Source organism: Stegostoma tigrinum, chromosome 11 (assembly GCF_030684315.1).
Source record: "Stegostoma tigrinum isolate sSteTig4 chromosome 11, sSteTig4.hap1, whole genome shotgun sequence".
Classification (NCBI taxonomy): domain Eukaryota; kingdom Metazoa; phylum Chordata; class Chondrichthyes; order Orectolobiformes; family Stegostomatidae; genus Stegostoma; species Stegostoma tigrinum.
This window is the reverse complement of record NC_081364.1, coordinates 38,755,887-38,768,792: the sequence shown is the minus strand read 5'-3', so window position 1 is coordinate 38,768,792 and position 12,906 is coordinate 38,755,887. Positions and strand designations below refer to the sequence as shown.

The 12,906-nt window shown below is 39.1% G+C and overlaps 1 protein-coding gene across 13 annotated transcripts in view; it reads right to left on the bottom strand.

Annotated features, from left to right (window-relative positions):
- The window catches only part of LOC125460282 (contactin-4-like), a 2,333,145-nt gene that overhangs the window by 256,131 nt on the left and 2,064,108 nt on the right, over nt 1-12,906 (bottom strand). For 12 of the 13 annotated variants that reach the window (XM_048547566.2, XM_048547564.2, XM_048547569.2 and 9 more), the window contains one exon: nt 4,786-4,906. In XM_048547566.2, the coding sequence (XP_048403523.2) occupies nt 4,786-4,906 (121 nt within the window). The remainder of the gene's footprint in view (nt 1-4,785; nt 4,907-12,906) is intronic. The other variant, XM_048547580.2, reaches the window with a different exon arrangement.

Here is a 12,906-nt window from a genome sequence, read left to right as displayed (position 1 = left end):
ATTTCACTCTTCAAAAGCAGTACAGCATTGAAAACGACTTGCTTTGAAACTCATATTAATCAAGCAAATTAATTTAACAAAAAAACTAAACAAAATAATGATCATAAGTAACATGTATATAACAATAGATATCCTTTGGTCCACTACTCTAGTGATTAAAATATAAAGGTTGAGGTGCCAATCTCAGAACTAAGCTGCAGTTTAAGAAGTAACATCTAAATTATGATAGTGTTTTTTTAAAATTATCAGACATTTGGATATTCTTATGCTGACTAAATTGTTCATTTCTCTGATACTTCGAATTCTTATTACCTGTGATTTTTCAACTAAATCTGAACATAATCCCTCTATCCTGGATTTTGAACAAGTGAACTCACAAATATGAAAATAAAGTGCTATTTACATACAAATTGAAGCAATCCTGTTACAAAGTTGAGAAGCTAGTTATTTCAAGGTTGTGAATTAAAAAAACATCATTGCACTAAAGTACGGCTGATAAACATATTTGGATTGTGGTCATTTTTTAAAAACTTTCTCTGTCAGAACTTAAAGGATACCTATCAAAACTAACATGAAATGTGTATATTTTTGTCAACTGGAAATGTGCCAGAATCCGTCCAACATTGACAGGATGGGAGAGGTGATGGGGGTCTTGATTGGTGCCCTATCTTGTTCTATATTTTTACATAATTTCAGGGGTGAAGATTGAAGATTTATTGAACAGGCAACAAGGGTACCTGACCCTGGTGGTCAATAGGATTGATCTTCGTGTATACGTGCAAAGTCAATATGATTTTATTTTAACTGAATTTTCAATTGTTTCCTCACGTTTCAGCTGGGAATTGAGAAGGCCCTGTCTTATTTCTGGACCAGCAGCTGAGTTTCCAAAGGACCTGGCCAGGCAAGCACCTAAGAGCTGTCTGGGGCTAAAATTGGCATCTATATTACACAGGAATTAAGGTTTTGGCAGTGTCAGTTTATGGGAGCAGTCAGCAGACTGCCATTTCAATTTATTCATTCTAGAGTGACAATCAGTAATAGGAGACAACAGAATGCACACCTCGTCTCAAGAAGGAACAAGGAAGAAGCAATGTTTTTCAAACAGCCTTTAAGGGGTACTACATGCTGGGAGACTTACATGCAACTATAAAGCATGTAGTATAACTCTATCAAGGAATCAATAAACACATTCATTTTGTGAACAAATACAGCAAATATTTCCTTAACTTCTGTCAAGGCTGAATGTGTGATTGGTTACGCATTAGTGAATTTGTATTTTCTTACAGCGTATAGTGATTCCTGCCATTTAATGGTTGCCAAGTATTATCATTCATTAATGACACCAAATTCACTTAGCAGCTGCAAACAACCACCACCTGTTATTCGTAGACAGTGTAATTCAACCATCTCCAGAAATGAATACCATTCCTACACATCTTTTCCTACAACTAAAAGAAGAAAGGAATGCTGAATACTAAAATGCTTGATGCTAAAAAAATGTAAGGGCCAGCACTAATCCAATACCTTATTTGCAAATTTTGGCTCAGTTGTTATTTGTTGTTCGATTCTTGCTTCTTATCACTGCATTAAGATTTTAACATTTTGTTACCTAGCATTCTATAATGGCAATAGCAATTATTGCAAAACTTTTAACTTTATAGAATACCTATAGATATCATCTATAGCAGCAAAGAGACAAAGAAAAATTAAGGATTATGATCAAATGCATGCTGACATTTTGGTAAATGCTTTTTGAGGCATGGAAGAGAGAGCAATTTAAAAAGGCTTTGGGGACTGTCTGAAAGTGGAGATGTGGGATTCAATGTTCTGTTACTGGAGGAAGAACAGAAGTCACAGCAGGAGAGGGTGGAAGATCGAAGGAGGCAATGCACAGGAGCCAGAATTAGGCGTCTGAATGACAAAGACTAGTTTAGATAAGGTTGTAGAGAAAGAATAGGCATGGTCGTTGAGAGATTTGAGGACGAGGTCAAGAATTTGATTTTAATGCTTTGGAATATTATGGATGGTGGAGATTGCCAAGAAAACAAGACAACAAGCTTAATTTAACAGGCTGCAAAGTATTGGCATAGTGAAGAGGACAGTTGGAAAGTTCATATTAAATGGCGGTATGGAAAGTCAAGTTTTGCTGTCACAAATGATTAACTTGTGGTTTTAATTGCAATTGGGATGAGATGGAGGAGAACTGGGCAGTTTTGTGATGGGATATTTTAAATGGTTCATGGATAAGATGTGAAACTTGAAACTGAAATAAGATCAAATTTATGATTTGGTGAAAGTCCTAGCCCGTAATATAAAATTGGAAAGAAATTTTGGTTAGAGAGAAGCAAAAATCTATTTCCAGTGCTACCAAATGAAAGCTTCCCACACATGAAAGGCTTATGACAGAAAAAGGTGTTCAAAAGATGATCGAACTAGTTGGAATTTGTCAGGGGTCACGAAAGTGGTCAGTGGAAGACTGAAGCGGTGAGAACGACAGTAAAATTGTGATCAGTCAAAATTGGAAAACACTGAAATTCTACATTTATCAAAGATGTCAGTCACTCTTGCAGGCTGAATAGAAGTCTGATCGATCAAAGTTCCAATTGGCTGAATTTGTGGCATTTTGTCGGATGATTAAGCCAACAAATTTAAATGGAGTTAGGCTACATTACAACATAAAATTATAGTCAAGCCATCATTCAACACTAAGATCGCTTGGTCAAACCCTGCGAACATGACTGAGGAGGGTATGATCCTGAAATGTCTGTTCATCTGTCTGCTTCCCAAGCTGAAGCTGCAAAGGTCATAGAGATGCTGAGGGATTGTACACAACGACTTGAAAACGCAAAAAAGATATTTGACTCAGAGATAATGGGAACTGCAGATGCCGGAGAATCCAAGATAACAAAGTGTGAAGCTGGATGAACACCGCAGGCCAAGCAGCATCTCAGGAGCACAAAAGCTGATGTTTTAGGCCCGAAACATCAGCTTTTGTTCTCCAAAGATGTTTGACTCCATTGATGACATGACAGACTATTTTGCACTTGTTCAAATACAGTATGCTAAATCAAAAAAAATTACTGAGGTTTTTTCCAACCCCAACATGCTTCAATGCCTTTTAATGTACAAGGTCGGAGCATGGTGAGGTGTGAACACATTAACAGAAACAGACATTTTTTCAATATTTGAGTGTCATAGCCTTTCATTATCAAATAAAAGGCCCATTTGAGCAGGGGCTTCCTCAGTTATCTTGAAACTTTGTTTAATGCAAATTTATTGGTTGGCCCTGGCGATAAAGCTTGCCGTGATTTTACTGTATGTGCTAAATTTCACATGCATGGCACTAGACCTCTTTCTAGAGTACATGAAAGATGCAAGAAGTCTCAATAAAATATTTTCAATGGCTTCAAATAATCAACGTGAAATTGAGGGGGAATGTGGCCTTTAACTCACAAGTCTTTATCATGCCTGGCTGACAGCTTTCAGCCCCTGAACATTGACATCACAACACACTCAAGGGAAAGAATCAACTTACAATTGAGGAGTCCACTAGAATGGATTATTCGTTATCATTTGTTGCAGGTGACAACAGAATCTATTGCAATCTTAACATATTATTGACACAGCAAATAACTTCAACCGAACGTGGGACTGACTCGAAAATTGTAAGCTAATAATTCAAGGAAATTAATTCAAATTTTATTCTTCATTGGCTGTCATACTTCCTACTGTACAAGATTCTGATTTCTCAACTGTAAATGCTAGATATAGTCAACATGAAACTGATCCCCATTCAACGAATAAATTCCTAATCTGGAGAATTTAATCTATGACCTCTGTTTCAGTCATTTCAATGCTTGCACGCTTTATGTACTTTAGCTTTGCTTGAAATGACTCATCTCCATTCACTCAATGCTAATGTTGTTGGACTTGCTTCTCAATGCTAAGTATAATTCATTCATGCCAAATATCTGGGTCATCATTAATACATAGCTAACGGACTGTTAATGCCAATTTCATGAAAAGTGTCACCACGGTTGATTAAGCTCCTTTATTATGTACATTGAGATTTTTCACTCAGGGACAACCTGTACTTTAAGGGTGGAGTTCCAGGACGTATAATATTTTTGTTCAACTTTACTGATTAATAATGAGTTAAGCCATTCCTGTAGCTGCTCAGGTAGTTTCCAACTAGGACAATGAAAAACGAATTGCACCAACTCTTTGACCGATAGCTCAAAGAATTCCTGAACATCAATCCGAACAAGAGGAAGCTCAGAACAAAAATGCTTTGTCAGTTAAATCTAACTCACACCTGTGTTTTGGGTTTTAAACACAATACCGGTATATTTTCTTAGAAAACATAAATGATGAAAAAATACACCCAAAGTTTATTCCTATGATATTGTCTAAACAGCCATATTTTCAGGTCAACAACAGCTGTATTTTCACACAGTATTAAAGAAATAACTAAGTACATCAGGCAAAATAGACAAAAAGAAAGTTTTATGGTTGATATATCGCTGTTGAAGAGTCTTTTAGAAGTGTTATTACTGTACAACCTTTCAATAATTTGGTATTCAAACTTACAATTTTTAAATACATCACTCTGTCAGACCCAAAGATTAACAGTTGGTTACATTTTCTGAAAACTAAGCATAATTCAGTATCCATTCAGTTTAAACATTTGAAAACATCACCAACAGTAACACACATAAATCCTTTCACTTATTTTATAAGCATTTCAAATCAAGAAGTAAAATGTTTATAAGTTGGGGTACTTGCCTCTCACAATCAGATAAGCTCCAGCTGATGCACTGTCGACAGTGGTCTGGACCATGCAAACAAATCTACCAGCATGTTTAAGCTGAATATTTCTGATCATCAAATCACCAGAGTATCCCTGCTGAAAGAAATGAGACAAAAGCTCAGAAACGCAACAGAGATTAATATGATCTTCAGCACATCAAACATGTTGGCTGCAAGACCGCAGTTATTTTGTTTCATATTTTCTGCTGTTTCTTTTGAACTGTGGCTCAGTTTTCTTGTACAAGATGGACAAACAGACAAAATTTCAATTAAAATTAAGGTCACTCTTCAAATCTTATGGCATACAATTGGATTGTAAAGTGAAGTTAACAACCTTTAAAAGCCACTTGAGAATGAATTTGTTAAATGGTAAGATGCTTTTGACTAAATTGATTGAGTTCTTTGAAGTAATGGAGGATTAGAAACATAGAAACATTGAAGATAGGAGCAGGAGGAGGCCATTTGGCTCTTCAAGCCTGCTCCACCATTCTTCATGGTCATGGCTGATCATTCAACTCAATTTCTCCCCATAACCATTGATCACTTTTGCCCCACATGCTATATCTCATCACATCTTGAATACGTTCTATGTTTTGGCATCAAATACTTCCTGTGATAATGAATTCCACAGGCTCACCACTCTTTGGGTGAAGAAATGTCTCCTCCTCTCCGTCCTAAATTGTCTACCCCGAAACTTCATCATGTGACCCCTGATTCTGCCAACACTCACCATCCGGAACATCCTCCCTGCATCTACTTGAGGTTGGTGCGTTTGATATTCTATATTCATCTGATAAAGGATATACAATAAAATGCTGCGTAATAGATTTGTTATCAAAGTTAGAAAGGTTGGAAATGGGCAGTGGGTACATGGCGAAACAATAGCAGATACTCTTGTAGCATTTAAGTCACATTTGGATGAGCACTTACCATACCAGTGCATAGTAGGTCATGGACTAAGTGCAGGTAAATGTGATTAGCTTTATCCTTGTTGGTCGGTGGAGACAAGATGGGACAAAGGGCCTATTCCTATGCTGCATGACTGCATGATTTTATCATAAGACACTTCAAACTTGCTATATATGTACGTCGGACACAGCTGGTATAGTATCAGCTCCTCGACAAAGTCACACAGAGTCGTTCTCCTGTAAATCAAAAGCAGGAATTTGATAAAATGTCTCAATTTTTAGAGAAATACCGATGCAGTATTTATTTCAAAATCTGTCCAAAATAATATGATGATGGAGAACCAAATTTGACTATAAAATTTGGATTAATGGAGAATTCATCAATTCAGATGAATTGGGGAAAAAAAATTGAACTCGCTGCCCTTTTGGTGAACTGGGCTTGCAGAATTAAGAACATATAATTATCTGTACGAAACTCCACTGTCAGACAATTATATTGCATGATCATTTTGTGGAATCTTGGATGTTTCATTTATTCTAGATGCTAGTCATAATTTTAAAGTCAATGCAATTAAACAACCAAGTAAAATTGATTACAGATTTTTTTTTCTTGATTGTTGGCTTGGCAGAGCTCAGTCTGAAATATCTGTCAGGAAAGTAACGGGAACAATAAAATGTTTGTTGAGGACTTGTTAATTGCAGTGCAGGGAAATGTTAGTAATTACTTGTCGCTGTGATTAGAAACAAAATCTCTGCCCTCAGTATGATTCTTCATTCAAAATAAGGATACATCACTGTGGTTAACATTCACAACTGGAAAATCATTGCAGGGGAAGATACACTGCATGGTGATTATGAGACCGCACAAGTACTCCACAGATAAAGGCAGAAAATACTGAAAACACACAGCTGTTCTAACAGCATTTAGACAAATAGATAAACAGAGTTAACATTACTTTTTGCCAGATCTAGGAAAAATATAAAAAATGCAATGGGATTTTTGCAAATAGGCAGAGAAGTGCTGGTGGTGGGGGTGCTGGTAATCTGTGGGAAGGAAGTAAAAAGGGAAGATCTGTGATAAAGTCAAAGACAGGAGAGATTATAATGTCAGGAGGGATGATGTCCCAAGTAGAAAGCGATATGAACATTTGGGCAAGAAATGTAAGATCAATCCAGAGGAAGTGTAAATGTGAAAAGGAGATTTCTGCACATTCATTCATGAGATATGGGCATCTCTGGCTAGGATAGAACTTAATTCCCATTCCCAATTTCCCTGGAGAAGATAGTGAAGCTGCCCTCTTGAACAGCTGTAATCCTTGGGGTGTAGAGGCACCCAAGAGCTGTAAAGAAAGGATTTATAGGATTTTGACTCAGCAACAGTAAACGAACGATCAGTGTTTCCAAGTCAGCATGCTATGTGCCTTGGAGGGAAACTTGCAGATTATGGTGTTCCCATGGATCTGCTGCCCTTGTCCTTCTAGGTGGTAGGAGTCACAGACGTGGAAGGTGCTGTTGAAGGAGCTTTGGTAACTACAGCCATGCAGCTTGCAAATGACACTCATGATGGTCGTAGTTGGTAAGTGGAGTGAGTACTGAAGGTGGTGAATGGGATACCAAACAAGCCTTCTGTTTTGTTTTGAATGTTGTCAAGCTTCTTAAACATGATTGGATCTGTACGCCTCCAGTGATGGGCATTCCATTTCATTCTTGCCTTGTACCTTTTGGACAGTCATTAGGAATCAAGGAAGCAAGTTACTCACTGCAGAATCACTAGTTTCTGACTTGTTCTTATCACCAAGGTATTTATGTGGTGGAGTTCTGTTCAATTTCTGGTCAAAGGTAACTCCTGAGATGTTGATGGTAATGGTAACACCATTGAATGCCAAAGAGCGATAGGTAGAATCTATTGCGTGGGTGATGGCCACTCATCAGCCCAAACCTGATAGTTGCCCTGGTCTTGTTGCATATCGACACAGGTTGCTTCAGCAGCCGAGCAATCATTGCCGAAAGCTGCTGGTTATCCCAAAAAATACGCACAGAATGCGTTTTTTTTTAACCTCTAATTGTTGAACACAGTGTTGAATCTGAGAGACTGTAAAATGCTGAACTGGCTGTGGAATCAATGTTCTCTCTTGCAGACGAAGATACTAAATTTAGACTCAGTATTTGAACATCCTAATCTTGATCGCGTAGGCATATATTCTCTCAAATTGACCGTGCAGAAGCTAATGTTTTCCTTTAAAGAGACACATTTTGGATTAGAAATAGTACAGATAAAAGAGAAATGATTTCCTGGACTTGGGCTGTTGGGCTAAAAATGACAGGAAACAAACGTAACTGGATTCCCTGGAGCAAAGATAAAAAGACTTTCAACTTCTGTTAAATGTAGCACGTGCAAATTTCTGCAATTAAATTGGAAATTCAGGCCGAGAGGCTACAAAATGAAACACAAGAAACTAAGAGCTGATCAGAAATTATTTTATTTTTTTTTGTCTTGCTTAGTAGAAATGACTTGGCATTCGGGTGATTGAAACAATAACTGGTTTATCACATATTAGAGAACTAAATACAGCTTTACAGAATTATGTCCAACTGTGCTGAAGACATGGTCAGTCCCTTCTTAAATTTTCATTGGAGGTGTTTCTCAGGCTGTCTGCATCATTAACACATAGAACATAGAACATAGAACAGTACAGCACAGAACAGGCCCTTCAGCCCACAATGTTGTGCCGACCATTGATCCTCATGTATGCACCCTCAAATTTCTGTGAGCATATGCATGTCCAGCAGTCTCTTAAATGACCCCAATGACCTTGCTTCCACAACTGCTGCTGGCAACGCATTCCATGCTCTCACAACTCTCTGTGTAAAGAACCCGCTTCTGACATCCCCTCTATACTTTCCTCCAACGAGCTTAAAACTATGACCCCTTGTGCTAGCCATTTCTGCCCTGGGAAATAGTCTCTGGCTATCAACTCTATCTATGCCTCTCATTATCTCGTATACCTCAATTCGGTCCCCTCTCCTCCTCCTTTTCTCCAATGAAAAGAGATCGAGCTCAGTCAACCTCTCTTCATAAGATAAGCCTTCCAGTCCAGGCAGCATCCTGGTAAACCTCCTCTGTACCCTCTCCAAAGCATCCACATCTTTCCTATAATAGGGCGACCAGAACTGGATGCAGTATTCCAAGTGCGGTCTAACCAAAGTTTTATAGAGCTGCAACAAGATCTCACGACTCTTAAACTCAATCCCCCTGTTAATGAAAGCCAAAACACCATATGCTTTCTTAACAACCCTGTCCACTTGGGTGGCCATTTTAAGGGATCTATGTATCTGCACACCAAGATCCCTCTGTTCCTCCACACTGCCAAGAATCCTATCCTTAATCCTGTACTCAGCTTTCAAATTCGACCTTCCAAAATGCATCACCTCGCATTTATCCAGGTTGAAGTCCATCTGCCACCTCTCAGCCCATCTCTGCATCCTGTCAATGTCCCGCTGCAGCCTACAACAGCCCTCTATACTGTCAACGACACCTCCGACCTTTGTGTCATCTGCAAACTTGCTGACCCATCCTTCAATCCCCTCATCCAAATCATTAATGAAAATTACAAACAGTAGAGACCCAAGGACAGAGCCCTGTGGAACCCAACTCACCGCTGACTTCCAGGCAGAATATTTTCCTTCTACTACCACTCGCTGTCTTCTGTTGGCCAACCAATTCTGTATCCAAGCAGCTAAGTTCCCCTGTATCCCATTCCTCCTAACCTTCTGAATGAGCCTACCATGGGGAACCTTATCAAATGCCTTACTGAAGTCCATATACACCACATCCACAGCTCGACCCTCATCAACTTTTCTAGTCACATCCTCAAAAAACTCGATAAGGTTTGTGAGGCATGACCTACCCCTCACAACGTCATGTTGACTGTATTTGATCAAGCCATGCTCTTCCAGATGGTCATAAATCCTATCCCTCAGAATCCTTTCTAACACCTTGCAGATGACAGACGTGAGACCTACTGGTCTGTAATTGCCGGGTATTTCCCTATTTCCTTTCTTGAAGAGAGGAATTACATTTGCCTCTCTCCAGTCCTCAGGTACGACTCCAGTGGAGAGCGAGGATGCAAAGATCTTCGCAAGTGGCGAAGCAATTGCATTTCTCGCTTCCCAAAGCAGCCGAGGACAAATCTGGTCCGGGCCTGGCGACTTGTCAATCTTAATGTTTGATAAAATTTTCAGCACATCAGCTTCCTCTATCTCTATCCATTCCAGCATGCACACCTGCTCTTCAAAGGTTTCATTCACTACAAACTTTGTTTCTTTCGTAAAGACAGAAGCAAAAAACTCATTTAGGGCTTCCCCTACCTCCTCAGACTCCACACACAAGTTCCCTATGCTATCCCTGATCGGCCCTACTCTTTCTTTGACCATTCTCTTATTCCTCACATAAGTGTAAAATGCCTTTGTGTTTTCCCTGATTCGTTCTGCCAAGCCTTTCACGTGCCCCCTCCTGGCTCTCCTCAGACCATTTTTGAGCTCCTTCCTTGCCTGCGTGTAATCTTCTCTAGCTGAACTTGACCCTAGCTTCCTCCACCTTATGTAAGCTACCTTCTTCCTTTTCACAAGAAGCTCCACTGCTCTCGTCATCCAAGGTTCCTTTATCTTACCCCTTCTTGCCTGTCTCAGAGGGACATATTTACTCATCACTCGCAACAACTGTTCCTTAAACAGTCTCCACATGTCTATAGTTCCCTTACCATGGAACAATTGCTCCCAGTCCATCCTTCCTAACTCATGTCTAATCGCGTCATAGTTTCCACTTCCCCAATTAAATATCCTCCCATTTTGCCTAATCCTCTCCTTCTCCATATACTGCAGAAATCCTGCTTAAGCATGTGGAACAAATGTATCTCTGATGCGGAGGGTGGAATCTATGAATTCTTTCAAAAGAGAACTCAACAGCCTTTGCCACGGAAATTGGGAAAGAGGCAACACATTGAGGGATTTCAATGTTAACTGAAAACAGATTTTTAAAAGAAGGGTAACCAATATGTCAAAGCTGCCTGCAACACACATTCTACCAGGCAGCACAGTCCTGAATGGTGGATTTCATTTGATTTATTTGTAAATGCACAAACCAGAAACAATGGGAAGTTTCATGGTTTGTGACCTGCGGAAGTATTATTGTGCAAAGCTGATGTGTATGTGGCTTGCAGTGCACAGAATTTTGGGTTTCATCTCAGGCATCTGTGTTTTCAAACTGATCTTATTTCACTGTTCATCCAGGAGACAATAAGGATGTGAGGAGTTTTAGTGAGCATACTTTTCATGTCTGGTTATCTTTTGGGAACAGCATACTTTCAAGAAACAGAACGAAATCTAATTTGCATGTCCAGAATCAGTTAACACTCGTCAAGCAGTCCTCTGTGGAAATAATCATTGCTCAGACATACTGTGTACGCATGTATTCCAGAGATGATTACAACTCTTGGGGCATGTTGTATAGGAAACAGATAAAAATGCATTCTTTAATGTTCTAACATGGCCTGATTTTTAATTCTGTATCTTGAGCAGAAAAGCTTCTAACCATAACTACCTTGAGAATACAAGATTATGTACTGGATACCATTTAATCTTTCCGATTAAAAGTAATAGGGGCAAAAGAGAGAAACAAAATACATAACCATATACACTTTAGGAGTGTGAAGCCTGTTGTGTTTTAAGACATGTAATTGAATGGCACAGCAGATGAGATTTTGATTTTGACTTTATTGTCACATGTACTGAAATAACTTTACAGAGGCCGGTATCCTGTTACCAAGCCACCCTTTATTTACTTGTGCACAGCACATTGGCTGTGGTCAGGCAGCTCAGAGTCAGGCCCCTGAACTGAGGAGATTCTAAATCCCCTGTTTATGTCCATTAGCCAGGGCTTCCTGATTGGCCCAGGTTAACAAACTCAATCAAGGAGCTTCTAGTCAACAAGATCTACCTGGTTCGAATCACTATGGGTACTGAAGTACATGGATACGGTAGGTACACGTTTTAGGTACAAAAGCTTAAGAACAAGGGACAAAGAAATAAGGAACAAAGTTAAAAGTTAAGCATTACAATCACTCTTAGTATAGTGTGAAGAAAAAAATAAGTTAAAAGTTAAAAATTGCAGTACTGCTTGGTATTAAGTCAAAAATTAAAGGAATAAAGCTCAAGTTCAAACATTGCAGTCTTTCTTAAGTTCTTGCGCATTATTTTCTTTCAATCTGGTAATTTGTGTTCAAAGCCCAGCCAGTCTGATGCACTGGAAGTTTCCTTTTCTGCCTGCTGTTAGGTTGAAGCTCCTCAGAATTATCTCGGAGTGGCTGCTATATAAATGCAAATGGTTATTAAATCCTATATGATTTTGTGCTTACTCATTGCAGTCATGGGGCTGCAGAAAAGAGTTCAGAATTCAGCATTAATTAATACTCTAATGCTTGCATAAAGAACCTAAAAGAACTAATGGCGTGATAAATAGGAGCAACAAAGGCAGTGACTGCCATTTAAAGTTAACGCAGAAAGTATTTCTAAAAAGGTATGAGATCATGTTGTCTTATTACCCTGTGTGTGTGTGTGTGTGTGTGTGATTGAGAGTCTCACTGGTGCAAGTGAATCTGTGTGGGGTTGTTTTGCGGACCAGAATTACAACTTTCCAACTTTCCCTAAATCCCAGTGACAAGATTTGCTGCATGATCAGAATGGATTAACAGGGTCTGTCAAGATACATCATTGCCCCAGAAAATTGAAACATTACAATACTGCCCCGAGGACAGCAAGGAGGCTCAGGAAGGGTCAGCATTTTTATTTTCTCTTTTGCCTCTACATTTGATTGGCCTCATAGATGTGTACAATCTGAACAGGAGATCCACATTCAGGTTGGGTCACTATTGAGGTTCCATTTCTTTATCATGTGGAGCAGAGCTAGAATTGCTCATTGTCTTCACTTGAACTACACTGGCTGGGTTACCAGTGAACCAGTTACCATACCCTTTCCCCTCTGCCAGTAACCTTATTTTCTCCACTTTTTCTATCGGGGAATTTTGATTTCATTCATTTATTCATTCCACATCCAAGTCTGTTCAATGCACCTTTAATTATAATCCTGTCTGCAGAGTCTTTTGGCACATATGCAAACTTTATGACTGCATCT